Here is a 17,626-nt window from a genome sequence, read left to right on the forward strand (position 1 = left end):
GACTCTGTGCCCCTGGTATCGCTCATCCATAACAGCAAGCTCCCCTGTATGTACTGTCTTCTTTGGGAAGTTGCTCCATCTTTTGCCTTAAACTGAAAAGTGGCTGTCTCTGAAACTATCATTTTCCTAAGGGTTCTCCCAAATTGTGCCTAATTATATTCTCTCATCACATATCCAGCATACAGTGTTGATGTCCACCTAGTTCCCTGTCGCCACTTCCCAGAGCACTTTTACTTATAGTCCTGTAGAATTAAAATATAAAACAAAACCATCAACCACAAAACATACCTATTCCTTTGTAGCTCATGCTGTAATAACCTCCTCATCACATCTCTTTCATCTTTTGATCCTACATTACCAGCCTACTACATCTCACCCACCATCCTCCTTTTCTCCAGCTCTATAGAACAGAGCTCCTCAAACTTTATGTACATTTGAATCACCTGAGAGATCTTAAATTTAGACTCTGACTCAGTAAGGACACCCAGAGATTCTGCATTTCTTATAACTCCCATGAGAAGCTATGGACCACTTTGGAAAGTAAAGCACTAGAGGAGCTAATTCTGCTATTATCTCATCTACTATAACCCTAATTCCCTGTTTCTGCTTTGGTACTTATTCTCTCCTGTTTTTAATATCTACGGTTACTTTACCTCCTTGTCTTACACAGTCAATCTCAAACTCCCCTTGCTCTTAAAAGCAATGGAAAAAAAAAAAAAATCCTAATTTAACTCTTTACTCCCCCCTAGCTACCATCCTAGGTCTCTCTCTTTTACAGCCAAGCATTTCAGAAAAGAAATGATCTGTTTGCCAATGTCATTTCATCTCCAATTCAGTACCCACTTCAAATGGACTTGCAGGTGCACTAGCCCACCAACATAGTATTCACAAGTCACCAATGACCTAAAAAAGCCATGTTCAGTTCTCATCTTATTTGAACCTCTCAACGGCATTCAATACTGTTAACCACTCCTGACATTTCCCCACCTTTCCTTCCATAACATGATAGTCTTCTTATTCTTCTGTTACCATTATAGCAACTCTTTACAGTCAGTTTTACAGGAATACCATCTATCTAGGTATTAGATATTACATATTGAAGTTCTGTGGGGGCCCTTTCCTTTTCTAGTATATATTCACACCCTTAAAATCTCCATGCTCTTGTTCACCTAAATGCAAAGGACTTCTGAAGTTATGTCTCCAGTTTATCTTCTTTAAGTTACAAATCTGTATATTCTGCAGTCTACTTAACATCTTAGGTGTCTAAAATGTACCTCAAACATAAGGGATCCAAAGCGAAATTAATAATTAATAATTAATTTCCCATCAGTACATGTCATCATTATGTAGCCAGATACATAGTCCAGAAAACTATTATGTTTTTGACACACACTCTTCCCTCATTGTCATATATCCACTTCATCTTCCAAAGCCTCCCAAATATCTATGGAACCTATTCAGTTTTATTCATCTTCACAATCTCCTCCACCCTAGTGTCAATAATTATCTCTTGGCTGAGCTACTGCAAATGGTCTCCTAAGGAGTATTACTTGCATGCATTCTACTCTGTGGCTCCCTCATTAATCTGTTCTACACCCTGCAGATATGATATTTTTGAAACACAAATTTGATCATTTGTGCCTGTCTCCCCCGATCATACAGAACTTCTTTTGGTCCCTCATGCCTGCCAGGCTCCTTCCACTAAAAGGACATTCCTTATACTATTTCATTGGCTTGGAATGCTCTTCCCCTTCTGTCCCCTAGGTTAGCCCACTTTATCCTTTAGACTTCAACTTTTTTTTTTTTTTTTTTTTGGAAAATCCTACCTTTGCCTCAATGATTAGGTCAGATTTATCTCCTAGAAAATCATACTGAATCTTGTACTTCTCCATTACATTATTCCCTGAGAGCATGGTAAATTTCTGTTTTTGTTCACCATTGTCTCCCCAGTACAGCACGATTCTTGGCATGTAGGAGGTATCCCCAAAACATCTCTTGATTGAATTAATGTGTAGAGGGTGCAATATCAGTTGAGGAATCCTGAATAGCATGGCATTTGAGCTGGGCACACTCTGCCATTATTGAAGAATAAAATGGAGGGAGATGAATTAAGGATATTGCAAAGAACAGAATTTAATAGTATTTGCTGGAAAATTTAGATACGAATGGTAGGGGAATTGAAGATGATTCATAGGTTGATCTGGAGAATGGTAGAGCCAATGAAAAAGTTTCAGCTAAAGAAAATGGTGGGTTTAATTTATTGATGCACTGAATATGCAGTAACAAATTTACCAGGTAGAAATGGCTTGAAGACATTTTAAAATGCAGGAATGGGTGTGGTGTGAGATGTCATCCAGATATCAATCTGAATGCCCTGCTCCTGACAAGCAAATATACTCTTGTGTTCACTATCTTGGTTAATAGTACAGGAATCAGAAATCTTAGAGCCATTTCAAATTGTTCATTCTTCTCCTATTTCCTTATCCTTTTCAATGATCTATATTCTTTTTTCTCCAACCCACTGCCACTTCCTTAGACTTACACTTGGATTATTTCAACAACTCCATAACTGCTCTCCCTGCGTCCATTCTTGATCTCCTGTAATCCCGTTTGCACCTTCCTCCCAGTGACTTTTCCAAGACACCAGAATGTCACTTTCCTGTTAAACATCTTTAAAAGGTTTTCATTGCCTACGGAATAAAATCTAGACTCTTTATCAAGGCTTTATGATATGATCCTAAAATTCCTGAACTTCACTTCCAGCTCCTCTGTCCAACCATCTCAGACTACTTATCCACAAAAACCTCCTGCTTCCCTTCTTCCTTGCTTCCTTTCTTTCAACCTAATTGAAATCTGACTGTAGAATAACAAAGTTATTCCCTCTAGGGAAAAGATATTGTCTTGTACAGAGACGAAACAAAACAGCCAAGGAAACTCCTAGCTTTCAAATTCTAACTCTGTCGAAGTCTTCCCCTCTAGGAAAATTTAGTCCTACTAGTTATCTGCCAGCTTACTGTAATTCTTAGCCAAAGGTTAGCTGAGTCACTGTCTCCAAAGGTGAAGTTATTCTCACTATTTGATGCATATGGCCTTTAGATAGTTTAAGCTACAAAGAGTTTAGATACACGTAATTTGTTGTCACACCTCTTCCCAGGCTGGAAGTGTGGCCATAAAAATGCTCCCCTTGACCTCAAGAAGATGGCTACTGGGGGGGGGCGTCGTTACGTCTTACGTCATTACGCGTCGGGAAGGTGGGGCCCTCAAGGGAGCTGGTAAGGGCGGGGCAGAGTAGGCAGAGGCGGGGCTACAAGGGGCTGGGCGGGACCTGAGAGGGGTTGGGGGCGCTTCTGCAATTCAGCCGGTGCGCACGGCGGCGGGAGGGTCCACTTGACGCTCCGTCCCAAGAGCGTGCCCAGAATCACAGGCTCAGACCAGGGGTAGCTACGAAGCCGAGAGGAGGCTGGTGACACCGGAGTGGCGGCCGGAGTCCGAGCTCCACAGGCGGGAAGCACCCAGGATTGGGGAAGCCCCGGGAGCAGCACGGCGGCGCCTCCCTTACCCAAGGGGCCGCGGTGACGGTCACGGGGCGCGGCGCCACAGAGCACGACCCAGGCCGGGATTCCAAACAGACGGCCCAGGCTCCTCCTCCACCCGGGCTGCCTCACCTGCGGGCAGCGCCGCACCGCCTCGGCCGGTATAGACGGCACCTGCCCTGCCTCGCACACGGGTCTCCGCCCGTCACCGCCCCCGGCGCCAGGCCGGGGAAGCGCACCTGGACGCGTGGGGCTGTGGGAGCCGAGGCTTGGAGGGCGCGGCGACTTCCCACCGCCCGGGGAGGACGCAGGTGAAGCGGGTGCGGCTTCGTGGAACCCGGCGCTGGCCGCTGCCGTCGTTCCAGCCGCAACCAGGTCCCTGAGACAGGCGCGGACGGCCCGGGGAGGAGCTGCCGGCAGCTGGGCACCATGAACGGCAGCGGTGCCAACATCACCTACGCCAGTCGCAAGCGGCGGAAGCCGGTGCAGAAAACGTGAGTGTCCGGAGCGCGTCCTCGGCGCGGGGGCTGGGCGCTCAGGCACGCGGGTGCGGGAGGCGGCCCCACCCCGCCCCCAAATCCCCGCGGTCTGGGGATTAGGTCCCATTCCCAACACAGTCAGTGGAATTGAGATTTGGGGGCGGGTCGAGAGACCCAGGCCTTGGATTTTTTTCATTTAAATTATTGTATTTTAAAAACTGCGCTCGCATATCCAGCGCACAAGCACCCGTTCACACTCCCACCCATTTGTAGCTGTTTTCTGTGGTCCTAATTTGTTGACAGCTCTGGGTTGCCCGGTGGGGCTGGTGAATTAGTTACCATAAACCCTTCTTGAAATCCCCTTCCACTTTTAATATCCTCTTCGGTTAGGTTAGAGGACGGTTATAATTCTCATTCCTGGTAGGGCCAGGTGTTTAAAGCACGTGCCACTGCAAGTAAGGGGCTGAGTGCCTCTGAAGGTATTTTTTGGTCTAGTGCAACTGGCTTTCTGTTGCGCTCTTATTTACTTATTTGGCAATAATTTCGTAGTGCTCAACTTGACCGTATGCGTAAAGTGTAGAGAGATGGTAGCAGATATGAGTGAGTGTAGTAGGCAAGGTGCAGTGGGAGATTTGATTTTTCAGCTACTTTTTGGGGGAGTTTATCACTTCTGCGGTGGTTTTAGCGTCTGTAAATTAAGAGATTTGGAACTGGAATTAGTGACACAGACATTTTCATTCTTGGTATCTTTCTCTAATTCCCTTTTCCCCCTACTTCGGAGTTTGTCAGTTCTAATTGAGCGATTACAAACAGATTTTTTTGTTTGTTTTGGTAGGATATTTGTGTGAGATTGCAAGTACTTCAAAATAATTTTTTTTTTTTAAGAAAAACAAATCCGTGCTTGAGACAGATTTACTTTTGTGAGTTGGTTGTATTCATTTGTTTATTCCTTATTATAACTGAGTTAATTTACTTCGCATTTTTCAAATTTTCATAAACAATTTTAAGAACACATTAAAGATTTACTCAGAGCAAATCAGAACTGTGCATTTTGCTGAAAACTTAGGTCACTAATCCAAACCAGAAAAATAACAGTTTAAGATTTATTTAAAACCACTAACTCGTTTCAAAGTTTCATTATTCTGGAGTTTTAATTTCCTTTTAGAATTTTGATCTGAAGATAATAGTTCTTCAGATCTAGACTTGGCATTAACAGAGAACATTCATCTATAAATTGACTAATTAAAATTTGGAAGTCTTATTCTGCAGTGTGGCTGACATTAGGAATACACTGCCGAGTTAGCAATTTTCTGTTTTGGCAGTTCTGTGACATTGATTTACAAACTTGCAAAAGTAGAGTATTTTCTTATATAAAAATGTATTTATCTAATTTGACTTTGTCCTTGATGGTTAAAATCGAGAGGCATTCCAAATGCCTGTTCTGCATATTTATTAATTTAATAGTACACTTAGCATAATTTATAATAGAGGTATCATGGATTTTATGTGTATAGTCAGAAAACTTGAAGGTATCCCTAGTGGATTTTTAAATTATCGAGTTTCTGTCAGTGTGTTATAAAAAGACCTAGATGACTTAAAAAAATAAATAAATAAATGCCTTATTTTTGCATTCATTATAAAGTTTAACATTTTGGGCTTCTAGATTACATTTTATTAAGATCTTTCCTCTTAAACACATTACATTTTTGTTTTATTAATGTAAGCTGTAACTTTTATTATTTTATCTTAATATTTTAATATACTTTCTAACACTTTAATATGTTGTATTTAATAATTTCTTGTAATACAATGTTACTAAAGCATTTTCCACATTACCTTTAATTAGTATAGATGTTTATCATATCTTTATTGAGCACCAGCATTGCCTTTAATCATGTAAATGTCTTAAAATGTAACTTTATTGCTCCAGAAGTAAAGCCTAGTGCTGGCATTTACAGAATCACATGAAATGTTTATAAATTACTTTTACCTGGATGAAAAATGGTTAGCTTTATAATGCAGTTAATCAAAGTTCATTTTAGGAATATGGCCATTAAATCTAATATTAAGGTTAATACAGATTTTTTTAAATTACTAGTTTGTAGCTAATGGGGTCTAAAATATGCCACCATTGTCAGAAAAATACATCTTGTGTACGTCGAAAATGCTATTGAAATTTGACTTCAACATCTTAAGTGAAAGCCATTTTATTTTACTTGAAGAGGAAATACGTTATAGCATAATTACAGAACTGTTGATAAAACAGCCATTGAAATACACAGTTGCATAAAATTTCGGAATCAATTAAGTAACATAATTTTAACCTGAAGCTCTTCCAGTCAATCCTCAATTGAATTAATTAAATAAGATAAACTCCCTCTAGTGGCAAATGTAACATTGAAAATTATCTTTTATTACATCTTAAATGTGGTACATTTAATCTTTCTAAAATGTGTTGTACAAAGTAAACGCTCAGTAAATGTATTCTTCCTCTTAGGAGTAATGAAAGAAAGTTAAAGGATCTGAAGCAACCTTACATCCGATTCATGTTCCTTGCTACCGTCAAGAAGACATTTTAAAAGATAACCTTAGGAATCAATTCTACTACAAGTTTTCTTAAAATGTAGTTCCATACTGAAGAACCTTGCTCAAAACAAAACAAAACAAAATGTATATATTTTCTACTTAAATCTTGTTCTTGTTTTATTTTCTTTGGAGATGATAGCATTTTTGTCCATTTGTTTAGTTGTCTCATGCAAATAGATGAAAAGTGTACTATTAAGTAGAATCTTTTTCTCTAGTGATAACTTTGGATATATTTTTGTATTTTTGAAGTTGTATTAATATAGAAAAAGTTTTAGTGGTACTTCAGTTACCATATTTCTAGAAACTTAGTACTGAATGTTGGCAAATAATAGCTGTGAATAAATGACTTCTGCACTTAAAAATGATATCAGCAGTGGTGGTGGTGATCAGCCAGCCGTCATGAAACATCAGAACTGGAAATAACTTCTGAGACTTAGCTAATCCTTTTCATTTTGTTACATATTAATAATGTTAATAATGTAAAAGCATTGTCTTCTTGTTATTTTTGCTAAGTTGCTATTTAAATCTCAGGAACCTCATTTATATAACACCTGTTGAGTAGAATAAAATTATACAACGTTTTACTGAAAATGTTATATATAAACGTTGTATAATACCATTTCCCAAATATCTTCTAAAATAGAAGGATAGGTCTTTTCATTTACAAAACTATTACTCCACCATTTTTTTTTTTCAAATAGCTTTATTTGGATAGCTTATACATAGTGACTGTAGAAGCTCTTACATATTAAGACTATGTAAGTGAAAATGTGTAGTTATCAGTAACATTTATAAAAAATAAATGGCAAAAAAGAGGAAACAGTGAGCTATCAATTGAAAGAGCACTAGGTCTGCACTAAAAGACAAGGTCTAGTTTCCTTGCTTTTGTAGGTCTGGGCAGATTCTTGAACAATATAGGACAGTGAACACCTATGCTGACACTCTCACAACTGAATTTAGCAGAACAAAAGAATTTTATAAATTGGAACTACTGCTAAAGATATAATGAAACAAAAACGTAAGTTCTATTTTTTTTAAAAAAATCTGAGCTTACATTATCCCAGAACAATCAATTCTCCTGTGAAACAGTAAGAGGCAGTATATGATTACGTTCTCAATTACTTGTATGGCGGAAATATGCTGTTTCACTGGTGAATAAACTTACATAGTACATGCCTGTTGATGTGTATAGTTAAGACAATTACTTAGAAGTAAATACCATGCAGATCTTTAACAGCAGTACTTTTTACTTTCACACTTCAAAATTGATTTCTTTCTGCATAGTGGTTTAACATAACAAAAAAGACTTTATTAGTATTATGGTACAATCATACACTGTGCTTTGCATACATCATTTATTTCATCTTTCTAATAGTACTATGAAAAGTTAATAGTATTTCAGTTTTATAGACAAGGACCTGAGGTTTAAATTCAGAATCATCAGATAGAAAATGAAAAAGCTGAGTTTGAATATCAGATCCCAGGCTTTCTTACCAACCTCACAATACTGTCCAGGTGAATATGTTCAGCAGTGCCCATGGTACATCCATATCCCAGGTATTTCCTTGCTGTCCACTGTTTGTTCTCAAATAGGCAATGTTCCAAGATAAATTATTTGCCGTTTTCCCATACATGATTTCCATGCTTAATCTCCATATTTGCATTCATGCCCTTTCCTCTAAGTCTGTTCCTGCTTTCTCATTGATTTGCTCTCTACCTTTCCTCCTTTGAAACATGAAATTTTAATGGCTGCATAGTACTCCATTCTGGTAGTCTTCCATAATTTATTTAACTTTTAGGGGCAAATTCTGTTATTTCCAACCTTTTAATATTTTAACTAGTTTTTTCAGAGAATACACTTAAGACATGTGAATTTCTATGCAAATTTTTAGTTATTTCCTTAGGAAAAGTTCCTATACGTGGAATTTTGGGGTACAAAGTTATGTATACTTTTAAGATTGAGCCAAATAGTATGCTCTGAGACATAGCATAGTGTCACATTGCTCTGCAGTAAGTTTACATTACTATTGGTAGCCTGTCTTTGCATTTTTTCCTTAAAAATATTAATTTGACAATTGCCTTTCATAGGCAAAAATGATGGAATAGGTAACTGAACTTATTGTTGGAATTGTGGGTGTGAAGTAGTTGTGTGGTATTTGCAGATTTTTTACTTTATTTGCTTTGTGTAATATTTTTTAGTCATTTTTACTTTGCTCCTTTTTACTTTGCTCCTTTAAAAAGTATTTCTATTAAATAATACATGCACATTTAAAAAGTCAATAAAATGTATATAATGCTGTCTTCAGTTTAGCATGTTAGGGATCTGTTGCTGTTTGATTGTGATAGTTAAGGTAATTAGTGCTATTTCATCTCTCCTATTCCTTTCTCCATCTTCTCAATATTATAATATCACAATTTTAAATTAAATTCACTTTGTGTTTCATCATTTTTTAACTATGAATACTGTTTTCTGCTGAGCTAATACACTATGATTATACTTTCCTGTTCTTATTGATTTCTCTTTTCCATCTTCATATTTGTTTGCATCTGGATTTAGCTGTCTCTTACGTTTTATTGAAGACAGACTTTGTGTTTCTATCTCTTGTTTCTCTTGTTTGGCATGATTTTCTGGAACAGAATGGTATGGTACTTGAAAGAAAAGCTGTGTACTCTGACATTATGAAATCGGAAGTGACTTACCTGTCTTTAAGACCCGATTTAGACGCCACATCTCCATGAGACCTTCCCTCATTACCTGTACATGAGCTTCTACTTTCCTGAACTCTTGGCATCACTTTATAGCACTTGTGTTATTGAGCAATACATTATGTTTGATTTTGTCTTGTTATCGAATGTATCTCCTCCTAGTAGGAAATAGAAGCTTTTTAAAGATAGGACTATCTTTTATTTGTCTTTAAATCTATCAGAGCTTCCTCGTACCGTGCACATGGTATATATTTGACCACTACTTAAGACTTTTCTGCTAATGTTTCAGTGATTTTTGATATAGAAGATACATTTTATGTGGGTTTAAAGAGAAATACTAACAAAAAGTGTATATTCATACAAGAGTAAAAAGGGAATGTTATTAATGATTTTTTTTCAGAGTTATGGAAGTAACTGTGATTTCTAGGATATATTTCATGTTCCAAGTTTTCACTATTAGAGTCTCATGCGAGAGACTATGTGCCATTTGTGCCTCATCACCACTCCTTAGGTAAAAAGGAGGGAAAGGGAATGACCCAACACTACTGTAGAGGAGCAGCAGGAGAGTGGCCATTGGATGGATGACTCATTAAAAGTGACATCCAGCCAGAATTCTTAGAAGTTATTGTAAATGTTTTTTGCCTCATATGGGGAAGTAAAATATCTAGCTGTATTCAGCCTAACAATGAAATTTAATGTTATTTATGCCACAGATCACCTTTTCAATATTATATTATGTACTTATGACTAAACATTCAACATTTATATTTAGAGATAAGTACATACTAAAGCTGTGGGGAGGAAATAAGGAATGGGTGGGTTTAAAGTAGGGCTTAATTGGTATGGTAGAGAGATTTATTAAGGAATACTTCAATTTTGAAGCTACTGGATGGAGAATAGTATCATAATAGATGCAGAGAAGTGGGTGCCTAAGTTCTGGGAAATATGAATGAGAGGAGATCCAGGACTGGGAATAAAGATAAACAAATTATTGGCATGTAGACAGAAGCAGTGGGAGTGGATTAAATCATCCAGAGGAAAAAGCTAATAGAGCATATTTGGGACTGTCACAGGTAATCTATTGTTCGACAGTGTCGCTTTAATCCCATAGGATGACTAAAGCTGTATCTTTGCATGTTGTTTGAGGTTTTAGGATAAATGTCATGTCAAACACTGGGCACAAGTGATGAGCCTAACAGACATTTTAGACTGGGATATTAAAAATTAAGGCTTTACAGATCACATTCAGACCGGCATTGGACGTGCCGTTGGGCCTGTCGCCACCAGAACTCCCAGCGTGCAGGGCTCTGAACACTCAGGCAGGGCATGCAATGCAGCTGGAGTCGTGATTTCACAACGGTCTTGATTACAGGTTGGGACAAGATTTTCGAGGTTAAGGTTTAAAAAATAATAAATTTTTCCTTTACCTGATCAACATCTTCCAGTTTCTCTATTTTAGGAGATGTCTGAACTCCAGATCTCCCCAATCCAATCTTACTGGGACATTTATTTATATTTCAGATGTAGCTTTTTATTTAAATAGTTGCTTGGCAGTATCGTTTTGGCATAGATTTAAAGACAAAAAAGCACTGGCGTAACCCAAGTCAAGTGTAATTGACATAAATTGATGTAAATTGATATAAACTGATCTATTTTTAATTATTTTGTGTATCTTCAGTATGTTTGAATAAGTATGAAATATTGTCACAAAAAATGTCTGACAGTTTCTCACAAAATCAGTGAAAAAGTATAGTAGTGTTGAATTTATTACTGCAGCTTTAACAACATTGGGTTTGAAATGTCAAATCCGGTGAGTGCTTCTCAGTCCTGACTTTAATTCCTCTGTGCATTTGACTTTGTTTTGTAAACTCCAAAATGATCGACCCTGATTCTTTTTCTGTCTGTCCAACCATTCCTTCTCTGACATCTTTCCCGGTGCCTCTTCCTTAACCTTGCACTTAAATGTTGATGTCAGTGAGGTCTGTCCTCAAGTCTCTTTTCTCTTTAGTTTACCTTCTACTAGGAATTATAGTTGTGACTCTAAGCTGCAAACCGCAGTCATTCTCAACCTCTTCTCACTCAACGTTTTCTTCTCCCTTACTTACTAAACCTCGTTGGTCAGCAAGTCAGTTTAATTCAGTGGACATTTGAGTCCAGCTATGTGCTCAGTTTTGTAATAGGCACAAAATGCTCTATTTAAATATCTCAAGCTAGTCCTTACTCTATTATTACTGCCTTTGGTCAGGCTTCTATCATATCTTTTCTGGACATTTCTGATCAGCAGACATTAATCGAAAGTTCATTCTGTATCAAGTACTATGCTGAGCTGTGGGGATATAAAAGTGAATAAGTTTTCATAGTAATAAGAGCAACAAACAAGTATATGCAATATACGTTACATAACACTTGACTTAGGAAATTTGATCTCATGCTCAATATTCCATAATGTGCATAATAATACGTTAGAGCTATGAACAATTTTGCATTGTATAAAAGAAGCAGTCTCATCTAGTGTAGGGTCGAACACTGCAGTGAGCCAGCACAAAATAGGCCAGCAATACTACATGGAAGAATACCCTTAAGACTTTTTCCCATACTGTAGTTATTTCTCCCTGTGTCGTATCAGCTTGTCTTGTTTCTGTTAGTGTTACTTTCCTCTCTCCAGTGTTTTATAATCATTATTGGAAAGCTACCAGGAGTGCAGGACTGGATTTCATTTTTAATTTATGGGAAATGTTATCTGCACAGAATATTCCTTAATGGAATGGTTGTGTAGGACATTTGCATAAGATGCATTAGGTACAGAAGTAGTGCTGGAGAAATCCATTCATTGTGAGTAGGTCAGAGAAGGCTTTACAAAAGTGATCTGATTGAGCAGGGCTTTACAGCCAGTGAGGTGGAACAGGGGAGAGGAATATGAGAAGGCACCAAAGTACACATTGGTGACTGGAAGTAATTTCTTAGCTCTGGAGTATAATGGACGACAAGGAAGGCTTTGGCTGTGGAGGCAGTACGGCCAGAGAAATAAATAGATAGGAGCCATAGAAAGATCAAGAAGCATTTTGTTTGCTGGGCTAAGGAACATGGACTATGTGGAGCTGCTAAAAGGTTTGAATCAAGGAGTGACTTAGATTTACATTTTACATTCAAGAAGTGGTTTTCAGTGAGATCTGCTCTGTATTCTGTCCTTGCCATCACCAGAGTCAGCTACAGTAAAACACAAGACTTGTCATGTAAACTCCAGTAAAAAGCTTAGGATGACTTCAAAGTCCAATTTGATACTGTTTTTATGGGGAAACTTGCTATGTCCTCTGCCTTGTATATATATAGATATTTTTTTCATCAGACACCCACATGGCTTACTCCTTTGTTGTATTCATGTCTGCTGAAACATCCCATTAGAGAGACCTTCCCTGGCCATCAAACCCAGCATCCTTGTCACTCCTTAGTTTCTTTTCTTGCTTTATTTTTCTTCTTAACACTTACCAGGCTAAAAAGTTATATATTTATGTATGTATGTATCCTCCCACTTTAATGTAAGATTCATGAGATCAGGAGCTTTAGTGCGTTTTGTTCACTGCTCAGTGTTGCGTGCTCGGCACATGGTGGGTGGTCAGTATTTGTTGAGAGAACATAGCCCCAACCAGCCTCCCCCTTCTTTCTCTCGTACCCTTTGCTTCACACTTCAGACAGAGGACTTCTCTCAAATCACCATTTCTCAGTCACATCTCCTGAAATCCCATTCCTCTTTCAAGAGCCATCTCAGACATCACCTTTTCTGTAAAAAATCTTTTTCAAGCAATTGGTTGCTCCCTGTATTTAGCTCCCACAGCACTTTCAGATATGTACAAGAGAGTTTTCCTGGACTGCACAGGACATAATAGGTGCAAATATTTGTGTTAGCAAGTGATTAGTCAGAGAATTATTCACTTAAGTAGACATGTATTGTAGGTAAAAGTTGAAGTACAGTTGATTAATTGGTGAAATGCAGTAATTGGGTGTGACTTGAATTTGATTATAAAGGGAATACGATTCAGGGAATAGCTAGAGAAACAGTTAACAATTTTTATTAAGTAATTAATTATGTAAATAGTCTGGAGATAGTGTTTACTGACTTATTTTGTATGTATGCCATTTTACCAGTTCATTATTTTTTGTAGAAATAACATGGACTGTAATAGAAAAAATAGAATAGGCAAGTTGTGAAGAAATTGCTTGTTAGAGAGAGTTTGAAAACATGTTAAAATTTCATATTTACTTTATCATTTTTTTGCAGGAAGTACTGCGCCACATATAACATTGAAAACAAATTACCTAGAAATTCTTTGATGGAATCCAATTAATTGCTATATACTCAAGCCAATTTCTTCTACTTTTTAAAGATACTGTAATTTGAACTGTCAAAAATATTTTTGTCTTCTCAATAAAACTGGAAAAAAGTGTTCATTATAAGAATACCCTGGATAATTATTTTTCTGGCTAATGGAAAGATACAGAGGCATGATCTAAAAATTACTTTGGTTTTTGAATATCTTCTCTATATTTCAGCATGGGTGTCTGATCTGTAAATTCACTTTAAACAATGAGTCTCTGCTGTGAAGTCCTACTATGTGAAGTAGTACAACTTCTCATTTCTGAACTCAAGTTCTGCTCCTAACCATAACTGTCTTTTCTCTCAGAAGGAAATCATACTAAATGTTGGCATTTCATTGAGTTATCTAATTGAGGCACAAACTATGAATGCTCATGACTAGAACTACTGACCAGTCATAAAAGCAAAATTTGCCAGTAATCATGGATAACATATAATATTTGTCAGTTAACAAATACAAATAACTAATGTCAAAATTCTTCTTGTTTTAACGTTGGAGGACCCCATTAGATGGCAGTAGGTCTGTCTGGAGGTGACAGAGGGCTTTGAGAAGTTGTCACTGACAGGACAAAAGTGTTAAATACAGGAAGCTGGGAATGACGATGATAAGCTTTTTTTTAGGGTCACTCTCATTTATCTACTATATAAATGATGCCAAAATGCTTCTTGTTGAAGATAGCAAAGGAAGCATAATTTCACACAATACATCACAGATTTTGTTTCCCTTTTCCTTAACAGTGGCAGCGTTGGGGGCGGGGGGATCCTACCTAGTAGATTTGTTAATTGGGAATCACTATACCACAGATGTGAAGTATGCCATATATAAGCTGTACTCAAGTATTTTCCTCTCATGGGTTCATAAGCTTTTAATAAAACATTGTGAAGAATATTCTTCATTCCCTTGTTTTGCTTGATTAAGACATGAAAGGAGCATTTCGAAAGGACTTATATAAACTTAAAGTAGATTTTAGATGTTTTATTAGTGAAATATTTGAGGAGATGCTATAATGCAGTAGACATTTTTGCTTTATATATTCTAAGGTATTTTATGGCATTTTGTTTGCTTTTCAGCATCAAGCCAATCCCGGCTGAAGGAGTCAAGTCTAATCCTTCTAAGCGACATAGAGACCGACTTAATACAGAGCTGGACCGTTTGGCCAGCCTGCTGCCTTTTCCACAAGATATCATTAATAAGCTGGACAAACTTTCTGTTCTTAGGCTGAGTGTCAGTTACCTAAGAGCCAAGAGCTTCTTTGATGGTAAGACAGAAGGGTTTAATTTTTCTATAATCACTTATGAAATACGTTGAATATGGCTGTTTCTCCTTCTGTGTTGAAAACTGCAAAAATTAGCTGTACGTGAAAAAGTTTTGTTTATTGCTGTATAGTAAAACTTAAAAATTTATAGTAAAACTTAAGTTTTAAAATATTAAAACTTAATATTTCCAGAAATCAGTTTTCCAGATTCATTCATCAAACAGATGCTGCCACTAAGTGATATGTGGTGTCATTCTTTAAAAATCATTTGGAAGTTATGCTCATATTTATGTCATTTTTTAGTTCTTCCAGTTCAGCTTTTTAAAGTATCTCTTTTTTTTTATGGAAAGAATAAAATACATGGTAACTGCTATGATATATTTTTGCCAGATTTCTTTCAATATATTTTGTAGATATGCCATTTTATTTATCTTTTCATAATTATGTATACTTCTGCTTTATATTAACTGTATGTTTACTCCATGAAATTGTAATTTAAAGTTTTCTTTACCACCAGAAAGAGCATTTTGTTACAGGAGTCAGAAGAATTGGATTTCAGTCTCCATTGTGCCACTGACAGACTATTTAACATTAACCAAACCAGTTAGCATCCCCTTCAGTCAGCTATAAAGTTTGGGATTTGAGCTAGATATTTGTTAACTTTTAATCGTACAGTATTTTCCTAGCATAAAGCATTTTAAATGGAAGCTTTTATTTGAGGATGTCTCTCATGTAAAATAATTTCTTGATTTCTCTTTTTATCTGTTTATATGTCAAAAAATAGATTTTTTTTAAGGTAATGTTCAGTGTTAAGTATGTTGTGTTATTTTACAAACAGTAGTAAAGAATAAAATCCCAATGGCCTATGTCAGTGCTTACAGATCACGTAGGGATCTTGTTAAGATGAAGCTTTTTATGCAGTAGGGTAGGTGTGGCCAGAGAGTCTGTATTTTTAACAAGCTCTCAGATGATGCTGTTACTGCTGCCCTAGACACATTTACAGAAACTTGAATTTGCAACTTGTGTTTAGAATGTTGCAAAACAGTTACTTCCCTTTAGGATTACATTTGGATGGTTCGATGTGTTTAGTCTGAGCATCTTTTTGTTGTTGTTGTTTGCTGTATATTCTTTATTTTGGATAAAAGCTACATATGTTAATAGTTGTTACCTGGGTAATACTCACTGAGTTGAAGATAATAATTTCAGAGTTCATAGAAGACACTTAAATTTTCTCTGATCTGTGTTAAAAAAGTCTTTGAATTTTCAGTTTACATCTATGCCAGACCCTTCATCTTCTAGGTGAGTTATGTGATCATCATTGGTGTATGTGTATTTTATCAGCTGTATAGTCATTTTACGATAAACCTGGGACTAGAACCCAGTTTTCCAGATTTCCTATGTTGTTTTTCCTCACCATGTCTCAGTTACTTCTCTTTTCTGGAAACCGTTTATATAGCAAAATCCTGTGGACTTTACCTAGATCCATGGTTCTTCAAGTATAGTTCCCAAACAACATTAGCATCACCTAGGAGCTGTGAAACATGCCAGATCTTGGGCCCCATTCTGCACCTATGGAATCATAAATTCTGCTGGTGGGGCTCGATTCACATTGAAGCTTAGGATCCTCTGTGGTCGATTGTAACCTCAAGGCCACAATTCCCACTTCGTGGAGTGCCGTCCTAAAAAAAAAGCGGGGCAGGAGGGATGGCTCCATGACATGTAAGATGTGGTCTCCCTGCTTAGAGAGCTAACAGTCTGGGAACCAAGGAGGCATTACCCCTTCACTCTGGTAAAGATGTATTGATGTGAGTCATTTTGCCTTTTCGTTTCTTGCTGCTCTATAATATGAAGTCAAACTATATATCTTAAAAAGAGGGGAAAATGTATGGGTTGTTCTCTGTTTAGAAGCAGTAGAGCAGAACTGAAGCTGCTTAGAGAGTGAGTAGCCAGTGTACCATTTAATACTGCTTTCTAGCTTCTGTGTGTGTGTGTGCGTGCATGTGTACATAAAAACATACACATACATTAATATGTGCATGTTTAGTGTATAAATTTATATGCATATATATTTTTTCATGATTAGACATGTGTGTCTTGTTCAATATTTTAAGTAAAGAAGATCCCAAAGTCTACCCTATAAAGAATGTCATAGTTTAGCTGTGCTCATTATGGAGCTCTCATTAAAAGGTATTTTCTTAGCTTTTCATTGATGAGTTTATTTTTTATTACGGCTTGGTGTATTTGACAGTAGGATTTTATTATGCTATTTGCATCACTCCTTTATCAATTATATTATCTTGAATTTTAGTCTCCTTGCATTACCGGGTTTTAGGCTTCAGCGTGCATCAGAATTACCTGAAAAGCTTGTTAAAACACACATTCTAGGGCATGCCCCTTTTATGCCGATTCTACATAGATTCTATGTAGAACCCAGGAATCTGAAGTTTTATAAGCATCCTAGGTGAGTCTGAGGCAGTGATTTAACCTGGCCTTGATTATGCCCTAAATTACTTTTTTAAATAATTGTTTTCTTCAGAAAGACAAATTTAAATGTATAAAACTTTAAAAAGACTATAAACATGTTTGCTTGGGTTTCAGTGTAGTACATACCCTAAGCAGGTTCTTAGATTGTTTAATATAAGAACAGAGTGAGGTGGAAGGCAAAGGAAATAAGCTGTAAAAAAAAAAAAAAAA

At 37.0% G+C, this 17,626-nt stretch overlaps 1 protein-coding gene across 1 annotated transcript in view; it reads left to right on the forward strand.

Moving 5' to 3' along the window:
* The first annotated feature begins 3,345 nt into the window (after positions 1-3,345).
* AHR (aryl hydrocarbon receptor) overlaps positions 3,346-17,626 on the forward strand; it is a 40,047-nt gene continuing 25,766 nt past the window's right edge. The window contains 2 exon segments of the mRNA XM_006911967.3: positions 3,346-4,027; positions 14,748-14,935. Of these exon segments, the coding sequence (XP_006912029.1) occupies positions 3,963-4,027; positions 14,748-14,935 (253 nt within the window). The 5' untranslated portion in view covers positions 3,346-3,962.

Source organism: Pteropus alecto, unplaced genomic scaffold (genome assembly GCF_000325575.1).
Source record: "Pteropus alecto unplaced genomic scaffold, ASM32557v1 scaffold21, whole genome shotgun sequence".
Taxonomy (NCBI): Eukaryota; Metazoa; Chordata; class Mammalia; order Chiroptera; family Pteropodidae; genus Pteropus; species Pteropus alecto.